Source organism: Ornithorhynchus anatinus, chromosome 5 (genome assembly GCF_004115215.2).
Source record: "Ornithorhynchus anatinus isolate Pmale09 chromosome 5, mOrnAna1.pri.v4, whole genome shotgun sequence".
NCBI classification, from domain to species: domain Eukaryota; kingdom Metazoa; phylum Chordata; class Mammalia; order Monotremata; family Ornithorhynchidae; genus Ornithorhynchus; species Ornithorhynchus anatinus.
Window position 1 is genome coordinate 54,080,244 of NC_041732.1, and position 12,423 is coordinate 54,092,666.

The window sequence follows — 12,423 nt, forward strand, 5'->3', positions numbered from 1 at the left end:
AGTTGCTCTTAACATACCTATAAATGATCTGTCTGAACACTCTTGCAAATTTAAGATTACGCTTCTCCAGTTGAAAACAATCGTTGATTCCATTTACATCAACTGTATTTAGAATTAATTTCCAATTATCTCTAGCCATAACCCACGGTTTTGTTTTATTTTTTTTCATATTTATATACCGGATGTGTTCGTTAGGTGACGAGAGTTTACCAGATCATGTCCAACCCGTTAAGTAAACTCTCCGTGCTCAACAACTCTCACACGCACTTCATCCTGGCAGATAATGGAACGCTTGGTAAATATGGAGCTGAGGTAAAGTTACGACGCCAGCTGGAAAAACACATCTCTCTTCAAAAGATCAACACGCGTAAGTAAAGAAGTAGCCCTGAATATGATCATCGAAGGTAACTATTGAGCACCTACTGTGTGCAGAGCACTGTACTAAGTGCTTGGGAGAATACAACAGAGTTGGTAAACGTGTTCCCTGCCCACAGTGAGCTTACAGTCTAGAGAAGAGCTTTTGGTCTAGAGGGTATCGGTATTAACTTATAGCCTATTGAAAAAATATCAACTATCACAATCCCACGTTGCAATATGAGTTATTATCATCAGAATATCCAGCCCTGTGAAGATTTGCTGTGGACCTGCAAATGGACCTCCAGAACAACAATTGAGCTTTTTCCTATACAGTTAGTATTTTCTGATGCCATTAGGTGTGTTCATAAGAGGGCTTCTTATTAGCAAGGATGGCATTTGGATATTATTATTTCCTTGGAGAATAAATGGAAGCATTCCAACCTTCTCCACTAAACTTCTTAAGGTCTCTCTCTCTCTCTCTTTCTCTGTCTCTGCCTCTCTCCCACCCTCTCCCTATACATCAAAAAAAAAAAATGCTTTCACTATATCCTTGAGGGACTTTGTATGTCAAAACAGCATACTTTGGGTAAAGCAAAGGCAATCTCCTGTAAAACAATTCCAAAATGAAACATTTCCTGATGAGATCACACTTCACCCATGTACATGTACATGTAAAACTAAAACTCTAGTTTTATTGTTAAACTGCTATGTCCCGAATCACGAGAATGGCCTAATGCGAAAAGTTTTAGGTTTTCCAAAATGTAGAATCTGACTTTAAGATTGTGATTTTTGTCACTGTTGTTTCCGTGATTGCGCTGAGAAGACCGCCGGTGATCCTTGTGACTGCTGAGCTTCCCTTTGTCATCCTATGCCTGGAAGTCAAAATGGGGCAGGGACAGCAAAGGGATGATCAACCGTCACCTCCAACACCGAGATGTGTCCAAGGTTCCACGAAGGATCAACGCCATTTTGAACCAATCGTCAGAGGGCTTGACTCATTTGCAGGCCGTAAATCTACCCCTTCAACTGGGTCGAGGATGATCGGATAGAGACGCCCAGGCTCATCCATAATCCAATCCAATCAATGAATCATATTTATTGAGCGCTTATTGTGTTCGGGGCACTCTGCTAAGTGCTTAGGAAAGTAAAATATAACAATATATGTTCCTTAGGCAACCAACAACCCTCTCCCATTTCCATTCCAGCCCGAGACCAGAAGACCAGATTGCCACATCTGCCTCCAGAAGGAAACCAAAGCTCATAACTGTCTCCCCCTTCCTCATATGTCACCTTCTGCTACATTACAGCTCACACACTTCACCTCTTCCCAACCAAACTTTCAACCTGTACCTCCTGTATTTCTGACTCTGACACCATTGCTCCCCACTTTCCCACTTTCCCACTCCCCTTCTTAAATCCACCAAATCACCTTCTTCCTCATCTTCAAAACTCTCCTAAAAGTCAAGCTGTTATAAGAGAACTCCATAAATGAACCCCCCACCTCCTAAGCTATGCCATCTTCTCAGCCTCTTAGGACTCACATTATACCTGATTGGGGTTTTTTTAATTGCTCACGATTGCTTTGTAGACTTTCTATCTCTGTTCTTATATGTTTTTCACTTCTATATTTGGTCATTTATGTTCATTTTTAATTTTTAAAACTCTTTAAAAGGCTCTGCTAATTTTATACACTCTTTGAGAGTAGAGACTATGCCTTTGGTTTCTGTGCTATGTTCTCAAGGAGTTACTACAGTGCTCTGCACACAGAAGACGCTCAATAAATGCGATTAATGATGACATTTAAGGGTGCCTCAGTTTTTTTCAGTGGTATTTTCTGGGTGCTTACTGTGTGTCAAGCACTGTTCTAAGCACTGGGGTAGATAAAGTTTATCAGATCAAACACAGTCCCTATCCCACAAGAGGCTCACAGTCTAAGTAAGAGGGAGGACAGATATTGAATCCCCATTTTACAGTTGAGGAAACTGAGGCCCCGAAGTTAAGTGACTTGTCCAAGGTCACATAATAGGCATGTGGCAGAGCTGGGATTACAATCCAGGTCGGATGACTCCCAAGCCTGTGCTTTTTCCACTAGGCCGTACTGCTTCTTGCAAAAAGCTCATTACCTCCAGATCTCTGTTTGTATATTTTGGGAAAATGGTCTTTCTTTAAAGCACGAATTGGTGCTCCTCCTCATTCATCAGAAATCCAACCACACACCTGATTGTGCAGACAAGCAGCGTGGCTCAGTGGAAGTAGAACAAGCTTGGGAGTGAGAGGTCACGGGTTCGAATGCCGGCTCTGCCACTTGTCAGCTGGGTGACTGTGGGCGAGTCACTTCACTTCTCCGTGCCTCAGTGACCTCATCTGTAAAATGGGGATTAAGACTGTGAGCCTCTCGTGGGACAACCTGAAGAATACCCTGGATCTCCCCCGGCGCTTAGAACAGTGCTCTGCACATAGGAAACGCTTAACATATACCAACATTATTATTATTATTACAGAAAAATCACTGGGGTTAAACAAACAGCGGGTTGCCATCGCAATTAACAATGATAGACTTTATTAAGCAATTCCCGGGTGACTAGCTCTATGGTAAGTGCTGGGGTAGCTACAAGATTATCCCTTGATTCTATATATTTGCTCTTGTTTTAATGAGATGTTCTTCCCCTTGATTCTATTTATTGCCATTGTTCTTGTCCGTCCGTCTCCCCCGATTAGACCGCGAGCCCGTCAGAGGGCAGGGACCGCCTCTATCTGTTGCCGATCTGTCCATTCCAAGCGCTGAGTACAGTGCTCTGCACATAGTAAGCGCTCACTAAATACTATCGAATGAATGAATGAAATTAAACACATTCCTGTCCCACATGGGGTTCACAGTCTATGAGGGAGAGCGGACCCCTTATCCCCATTTCACCGATGAGGCCCAGAGAGGTTAAGTGATTTGCCCAAGGTCACACAGCAGGCCAGTGACAGAGCTGGGACTAGAACCCAGTTCTCTCACCATTAGACGGAGCTGCCGTCGTCAGCCAGCCTAGGAGGGATAGGTGGTGATGGTGCGTTTCTTTCCGTCGCAGGCCTGGGTCAGGGGGTGCCAGTGGTTGGCCTCATCGTGGAAGGAGGCCCCAATGTCATCTCTATCGTCCTCGAGTGTCTCAGAGAAGAGCCGCCCCTCCCGGTGGTGATTTGTGACGGCAGCGGACGGGCCTCCGACATCTTGTCTTTTGCTCACAAGTATTCTGAAGAAGGAGGGTAAGGGTTCTGACCCGTCGTGGCCGGGAAAGCTTTTAGTAAGACGGGTTTGGTAGCGATCATCGCAGCAGTAAGAGTTCAGTACAGCAATAATAATGATCCTAATAATTATGGTATTTGCGAAGCACTTACTAGGTGCCGGGCACTGTACTCAATGCTGGGGTGGATACAAGCAAATTAGATTGGACACAGTCCCTGTCCCACAGTCTCAATCCTCTTTTTACAGATGAGGAAACTGAAGCACAGAGATGTGAAGTAATAATGATAATAATAATGTTGGCATTTGTTGGGCGCTTACTATGTGCACAGCACTGTTCTAAGCGCTGGGGTAGATACAGGGTCATCAGGTTGTCCTACGTGAGGCTCACACTCTTCATCCCCATTTTCCAGATGAGGGAACTGGAAGTTGTGACTCGCCCACAGTCACACAGCTGACAAGTGGCAGAGCCGGGGTACGAACCCATGACCTCTGACTCCCAAGACTGTGCTCTTTCCACTGAGCCACGCTGCTTCTCCAAGTGGCAGCACTTGCCAGATGGCAAGGATGTGTTAAGTGCTGGACTAGAAAGGAGCTCATCTGATCAGACTTAGTTCCTGCCCACAATGGGCTCACAGTCTATGAGACAGGGAGAAGCAGCATGGCCTAGCAGATAGAGCAAGGGCCTGGGAGTCAGAAGGACCTGGGTTCTAATCTGGGGGCCGCCACCTGTCTGCAGTGTGACCTCGGGCAAGTCACTTATCTTCTCTGGGCCTCAGTTACCTCATCTGTAAAGAGGGGATTAAGATTGTGAACCCAGTTTGGAACCCGTACTGTGTCTAACCCGATCACCTTGTATCTACCTCGGCGCTAAGTAGAGCCTGGCACATAGTAAGTGCTTAACAAATACCTCCGTTATTATGTTTATCATTATTATTCATCTCATCCCATTTGTACAGGTGAGGAAACTGGGGAACAGAAAGGTGAAGTTTCTTGTCCAAAAGGTCACAGAACAAAGTGCATATCTGGATTCACGACCCAGGTCACTTGATTTCTTGTCCCGTGCTCTTTCCATCAGACATCCCCAGTTGCCTATATCATAGAAGAGGAAAACCCCGACCAAGCAATCATTCAATCAATGGTATTTATTGAGTGCTTAGTACGTGCAGAACACTGTACTAAGCGCCCGAGAGAGTACAATATAACAGAATTAGCAGACGTGTTTCCTGCCCATTGTGAGCTGCATTTTCAAAATCTTGACGTACTGTGTTTATAATTGATCAGCTGAACCTCGCCCTATGTTTTATTCTCCTTCTTGTCTGGATAGGATAATCAGTGAATCCCTCCGGGATCAACTTCTAGTTACCATTCAGAAAACATTCAACTACAACAGAACTCAAGCTCATCAGCTTTTTGTCATCATCATGGAGTGTATGAAGAAAAAAGAACTTGTAAGTGTCCTTAATAGTAAATTTTCAGGCTTCTTCCCCACTTTCGGCCCACATGCCAATCTAGGAACGCGGCATAGTTCTTGAAGGAATCGTAGTATCTTGGAATCGGCTCTGACTCGTATTTCCAATCTTCCAAGAAGGAGGAATTCATATTCTGTAGGGTCCAGCCAATGCCCCAACTTAAGAAATTAGAGAATAACAGCAGTGTCTTTTTTTAAATAGTATTGCTTACTATGTGCCAGACACTGCACCTAGCACTGGGGCAGATACAAGGTGGGACACCATCTGTGTCCCACATGGGACTCACAGTCTTAATCCCCATTTTACAGATGAGGTGACTGAGACACAGAGAAATTAAGTGGCTTGACCGAGGTAATGCAACGGGACAAGTGGCGGAGCCAGGATTAGAACCCGCGTCCTCTGACTCCCGAGCCCGTGCTCCTGCCACTAAGCCATGCTGTTATACTGCAGTCAATTAAAATTGTGCAAATGGCATGAACTTACCTTGGAGTTTAACTTTTAGAAATAAAGTCAGTTTGGTTGAAGTTATCCATCCGTTCATGGTGGAACAAAATCTGATTCTCCCTCCCTTAGCCAGTAGCCGTACCCTCTTATTCTCTGTTTTCAGATAACTGTGTTCCGAATGGGTTCAGAAGGTCAACAAGATATTGAGATGTCTATTTTAACTGCTTTGCTGAAAGGTAAGCTTTAGGAAAATAATTTTCAGTGCGGATTAGTGTCTCCTTGTGGGTGGGGAAATTGGCTAGGACCTAAACTCAAAGAATACCTTGTCCATTTCTGGAGCTCAGTAGGAGCCAATCAGACTAGTGAGGGCTTATCCAAAATTCATCTCACCAGCAAAATTGGCATTGAGAGGTCCGCAGAAATAGATGTGTGATTTACTAGGGGGACAGATGTACAAGTTGGTTTCTGGAGCCCTTATTGTACTTTCTAAAAGTATTAGCTTGTACCACGCCACGCTCTAAGGTGGAGGTATTTGTTTTTTCCACCTTAGAGTGTGGCGTGGTGCAAGCTAATTTAAATACCCACTGGGTATTTGGCACCGCACCACGACAAGATACCCAGCTGTCATATAAAAGTGGCCACTGATATTCAAGGGATAATTAAAAGAAAAGTCCATATTCATTATCCGCTCAATGCTAAACTTATCGTTATCAGGTTTCTTAACAATCCGTGAACCCCTCTAGACTCTAAACTTGTTGTGGGCGGGAAATGTGTCCGTTTACTGTTATACTGTACTCTCCCAAGCACTTAGTACAGTGCTCCGCCCAGAGTAAGCACTCAATAAATACAACTGAATGAATGAATGAATCAGTGGTATTTATTAAGCACTTACTGTGCATAGAGCACTGTACTGAGCACTTGAAAAAGGGCAATGCAATAGAACGGGCAGACACGGACCCTGCCCAAAATGAGTTTACAATCTACAGGGGGAGACAGGCATTAAAATAGATTAGGAGTAAGGGAAATAGAAGAATACAAGAATATTTACATCGATATTGTGATGGCTGGGATGAATACCATAGTACTTAAAGGGTACCCAGCGAAGTAGAAGCAAAATCCCTGAACGGAATTCCTCAATGTTATTCTGGCCGTTGTTCTTGGAACTCTTCTGCAAATGCCATCGAGTCGTTTCCAACCCAAAGCGACTCCATGGACACACCCTCTTCAGAACGTCTCATCTTCTCTCATAAAGTCGTTCTTGGTGAAGATACGGAAGAGGTTTAACGTTGCCTTCTACTGCGCCGTAAAAACCTGAGCCTCTGCCATTGTCTTTGATCAGCGTTTTGGTCACTTGATCATCCATCTTTGACTCTTTCCCGTGCCACCACTGCCCAGCACAGGTCTGAGTCTATGAATTCTTGGAAAACAAGATGTTTATTTTTTTTTCTTCTCTAGGTACAAATGCATCGGCCCCAGATCAGCTGAGTTTAGCCCTGGCCTGGAACCGCGTCGACATAGCTCGCAGCCAAATCTTTGTCTTCGGGCATCACTGGCCAGTAAGATTTCTTTTTCTATTCGTAATGTTTGGCAGCATTTTAGTCAACTGATAAATGAATATTTGTTCCACTATATACCGAATCTTGTGAAATTCTTTAATGATTTGTAATCCATTAGCAATTCTTGAAAAATTGGCATTCTGCTTTGACTGCAAAGTGCCATCAAATGTTACTATGTCAACTGTAGAAAGCTAAATTGAAACTCATTCTAGGCCTTATTAGTATTGGTGTGAGAATGAATTTTACTCTTTCAAAAATGACAACAGCATGAAAAAGCAATAAACTTCATAATAATGATGATGGTGTTGGTTAAGTGCTTACTACGTGCCAAGCGCTATTCTAAGCGCTGGGGTAGATACAAATTAATCAGGTTGGACACAGTCCCTGTCCCACTTGAGGCTCACAGTCTTATTCCCCGTTTTACAGATGAGGTGACTGAAGCGCAAAGAAGTTAAATGACTTATTCAAGTACACGAAAGAGACAAGTGGCAGAGCTGGGATTAGAACCCAGGTCCTTCTGACTCTCAGGCCCGGGCTCTACCCACTAGGCCAGGCTGCTTCTCTAAGTAGGCTCATGTCAGTAAAACATAATACTTAAAGCCAGCAGAATGAATTACTGCAGCAATGATTTTACCTTTCTGAACCAAAAATCTGGTATCAAATTGAACCAGGTGGCTCAAGTGTAAGATTGTTCTGTAACGGAGGATTTGTGCGGTTCTGCTTGTACTCACTGGCTTCTCTGAAAGTAAACGCGGTAGCAAATTTTCATCAAATATCATCATTTATTGTAGGATTCTCCAGAATTGAAATACTTTCACATACCCTGATTTATTATTTTCCTGGTAGGTAATAAATGAGATTATTTGAGGACATTTTGCTCATGGTTTAGTGTTTAGGGCACGGGCCTGGGAGTCAGAAGGATCTGGATTCTAACCCCTGCTCTGCCACTTGTCTCCTTTGTGTACTCGGGCTAGTCAATTTTACTTCTCTGTGCTTCAGTTACCGCATCTGTAAAACGGGGAATAAGACTGTGAGCCTCAAGTCGGACAGGGACTGTGTCCAACTTGATTAGCTTGTATTTTCCCCAGTGCTTAATACAGTGCCCTGGCACACAGAAAGCACTTAAATTTAAAAAAAAAAAACTGCTCAGAAAGCTTTATATGAGTTCTAAGGAAGCCCTTACTGAGAGTGAGGATTATGAAGCACTGTAATAAAAGGGAAGCTTTGTAATATTTTTCTGAAGATCTTTAATCGGAATAGAAAGATGGATTAGTTCAAATTTTGGAGCATTAGCCTCTGGGGTGTCTCCAACTCTGCTATACTGTACTCTCCCAAGTGTTTCGTGCAGTGCTCCGAACACAGTAAGTGCTCGATAAACATGATTGATTAATTGATCGATTTATCGATTGAGCTGTCCGTTAGCGAGAAAGTCGAGAAGGAGCGTGGTCTAATGCAAAGAGCACGGGCCTGGGAGTCAGTGGACCTGGGTTCGAATCCCAGCCCCGACACTTGTCTGTAGTGTGGCCTTGGACAAATCACTTAGCTTCTCTGTGCCTCAGTTATCTCATCTGTGAAATGGGGATTCAGACTGTGAGCCCTATGTGGCATAGGGACTGTGTCCAACCCGATTATCTTGTATGTACCCCGGCGCTTAGTACAGTGCCTGACACAAAGTAAGCATTTTAACAAATAACATTGAAAATGTCATATTGTCTCTCCAGGGGCCACAACCACTCTGCCCCATTCACAGTTGTCCCGGTCTCACGGTCACCACGTCTATCCATCCCCTAGAACTGGCTCGTACGGCATGCGTTTCTACAGATTAAGTCAGCCCTACATCCAGTCAGCTGTATTTATCGAGCGCTTACCGTGTGGCGAGCACTGGACTAAGCACTTACCGCACATCAACTTCTTCCCCCTGCCTGTTTCAAGTGGCACGTTGGCAAAATGGTAGCAATATATTAGAAGAGAGAACCTCCGAAGACACTTTTAAGTGCTGGGTTGCCCTACTTTCGGGCTCCAGTGAGTTCTATTAAGAATTCAGTATGTGCCACACACGATGTGAAACTCGGCGATAGCTAAAACTAATCTGATTAGACCCAAGCTCTGCACGATTTAGGTCTCCCAATCCAGGAGATAGGGAGAGTAGATCTTTTATCCTCATTTTACAGATGAGAAAACTGAGGCCCATAGATGTTAACTGATTTAAAAAAGGAGCGGAAAGGCCTAAGGGAAAGAGCACGGACCTGGGAATCAGGAGACCAGGAGCCTCATTCCAAACTCGTCCGTTTGCCTGCTTGTGTGACTTTGGGCAAGTCACTTAACAAACGCCACAATTATTATTCTGATTTACCCAAGGTCACCTAGCAAGCCAGTGACAGAGATGGAACTAGAATACGAGTCTACTGACAGTCCACTAGGCTAGCCTGCTATTCTGACTGTCCTGCTTCTATTTTCATAGTCCATGTCCGTGGTTTCTTCGTGGAGGATTTTAATTTCGCTTAGCAGTTTACCATTTTAAGAAGTGATAGCGGCACGGCGTAGTGGATAGAGCACGGGCTGGGGAGTCAGACGGTCATGGGTTTGAATAATAATTATTATTATTATTAAATGAATTCTGTCTGAAAATCCTTTCTGGAAAAGTCCTAATCCATTCATTCATTCATTCATATTTATGGAGCGCTTACTCTGTGCAGAACACTGTACTAAGTGCTTGGAAAGTACAATTCAGCAACAGAGACAATCCCTGCTCACAATGGGCTCACAGTCTAGAAGGGGGGAGACAGACATCAAAACAAGTAAACGGGCATCAATTGCATCAATATAAATAAATAGAATTATAGATCTATACACATCATTAATAAATAAATAGAACTATAAATATGTACAAGTGATGTGGGGCGGGGAGAAGGGTAGAGCAGGGGAAGGGAGTGGGGGCAATGGGAAGGGGAGTCAATTTTTCAGTCATTTTTAAAAATTTAGGTGGCAGTTTACCAACACCACCATATCCAGGTAAATTAATCAATGGTATTTATTGACTGCTGTGTGAAAAGCACTGTTCTAAGCACTTGGAAAAATACAATGCACTCGAGACCAGGAGACCAGGTCTCTACTTTTGGTATACTACTTTTGCACACAGTAAGCGCTCAGTAAAAATGATTGAACGAATGAGTTAGTTGAGGTGATCCCTATCCACAGGAGCTTACACTCCGTAAGGGGAAACACATGAATATACATTACAGATATGGAAAATAGTAAAGTAGAAACATATTGATATAAGTGCTGTGGGACTGGGGTGAGTATCAGAGTGCTTCAATGGTACATAGCCAAGTCCATAGTAGACAGTGAGGGTGGGGCGGATGGGGAAATGAGGGCTTAGTCGGGGAATTGAGGTACTTGGATAAATAAATTATGGCACATCCTCCCACCCACCAGCAAAATAAAAAAGGAAGCTCCATCTTAAATTCTACCTTAGCCCCCACGAACTATTCAGGATGCAGAGAACCCAAGCCGAAAGCAACCGAAAACATCCTCCTTTTCTCAGAGATGTTTCCAGTCTGGGAAGATTCAGAACTGGACAGTACCACAGTCCCTGTAGCTCGGGTGCTGGCAGGGAGTCCACCCCCAAGTCTTTCCCCGAACAGGCTCACGGTTTTGCAAGGCCAAGAGTGAGTTTGGTTCCCCACCATTCCCTGCCAGAAACCACCAGCATGTGCCCCGGAGTCAAATCCAGGGCATGGTAATCATGAGAAGTAGCGTGCCTCAGTGGAAAGAGCCCGGGCTTGGGAGTCAGAGGTTTATGAGTTCGAATCCCGGATCTGCCACTTGTCAGCTGCGTGACTGTGGGCAAGTCACTTAACTTCTCTGGGCCTCAGTTCCCTCATCTGTAAAATGGGGATGGAGACTGTGAGCCCCATGAGGGACAAACTGATGACCCTGTATCTCCCCCAGCGCTTAGAACGGTGCTCTGCACATAGTAAGTGCTTAACAAATACCAACATTATTATTATTAATCAAGAGGTTTTCTTCTGATGAAGTGTCAGTCTTAATATTGTCTCTCCGCTTATATTTGTATGTCGAATGCAGCCTTTAGGAAGCCTTGCAGTTCCCGACGGTAAAGTACTCGACAAGGAAAAGAAATCTCCAGTAGCCCCAGCCAAGGGAGTACGAGGGAAAGGAAAAGGTAAAAAGAAAGGAGGGAAAGGAAAGGATGAAGTTGAAGAAGAAACAGACCCTCGGAAAATTGAACTACTGAACTGGGTATGTCCTAAGTCTCTCTGCTTTCGATGTTTTCTGTCTTGCTTATTCCTCCCCACATCTTGCTTTGCCCCTTCCCCTCATTTTCCTTTATTCCACAGAAATTATTGGTATAAGCAATCAATCGATCACATTCACTGAGCTCTTACTCGGTGCAGAGCTAGGTACAAAGCTCTTGGGAGAGTAAAAGGGTTGGTAGATATATTCCTTGCCCACAGGAAGCTTGTAGTCTAGAGGAGAGACAGACAACATAAATAAGTGAATTAGGGACATGCAATGCTTAGTAATGAGAAATTGCACAGTCCAGCAGCGTGGCTCAGCGGGAAGAGCCTCGGCTTGGGAGTCAGAAGTCATGGGTTCGAATCCCGGCTCTGCCACTTGTCAGCTGTGTGACTGTGGGCAAGTCACTTCACTTCTCTGGGCCTCAGTGACCTCATCTGTAAAATGGGGATGAAGACTGTGAGCCTCACGTGGGACAACCTGATGACCCTGTATCTCCCCCAGCGCTTAGAACGGTGCTGTGCACATAGTAAGCGCTTAACAAATACCAACATCATTATTATTAGAACATGAGCCTGGGAGTCAGAGGGCCTGATTTCTGAACCCGACTCTACCACGTGTCTGCTGTGTGACTTGGGGCAGGTCACTTGACTTCTCAGTGCCTCAGTCTCCTCAACTTAAAAATGGGGAACACTTGGTCCTACTTTAATAATGTTAGTATTTGTTAAGCGCTTACTACGTGCCGAGCACTGTTCTGAGTGCTGGGGTAGACACAGGGGAATCAGGTTGTCCCACGTGGGGCTGACGGTCTTAATCCCCATTTTACAGATGAGGTAACTGAGGCACAGAGAAGTTAAGTGACTTGCCCACGGTCACACAGATGCAAAGTGGCAGAGCTGGGATTGGAACTCATGACCTCTGACTCCAAAGCCCGTGCTCTTTCCACTGAGCCACGCCGCTTCTCTAAAGCACTTTAGACCAAGTGTCACTGTGACCCCCATGTGGGACATGGGCTGCGTCCAACCTGACTAACCCGTGCCTACCCCAGTGCTCAGCCCCGTGTTTGGCACATGGTAAGCGCTTAACAAGTACCGTGATTAGTGGTAATCGT

The 12,423-nt window shown here is 44.5% G+C and overlaps 1 protein-coding gene and 1 non-coding gene across 2 annotated transcripts in view; both read left to right on the top strand.

Annotated features, from left to right (window-relative positions):
- Positions 1 to 12,423, top strand: part of TRPM1 (transient receptor potential cation channel subfamily M member 1) — an 80,030-nt gene that overhangs the window by 17,416 nt on the left and 50,191 nt on the right. The window contains exons 9-14 of the mRNA XM_039912210.1: positions 196 to 367; positions 3,432 to 3,606; positions 4,911 to 5,034; positions 5,663 to 5,735; positions 6,955 to 7,055; positions 11,142 to 11,315. Of these exons, the coding sequence (XP_039768144.1) occupies positions 196 to 367; positions 3,432 to 3,606; positions 4,911 to 5,034; positions 5,663 to 5,735; positions 6,955 to 7,055; positions 11,142 to 11,315 (819 nt within the window). The remainder of the gene's footprint in view (positions 1 to 195; positions 368 to 3,431; positions 3,607 to 4,910; positions 5,035 to 5,662; positions 5,736 to 6,954; positions 7,056 to 11,141; positions 11,316 to 12,423) is intronic.
- On the top strand, positions 1,180 to 1,298 carry MIR204 (microRNA mir-204). Its single transcript, NR_034648.1, has one exon. It is a non-coding gene; the product is annotated as a microRNA mir-204 (primary transcript).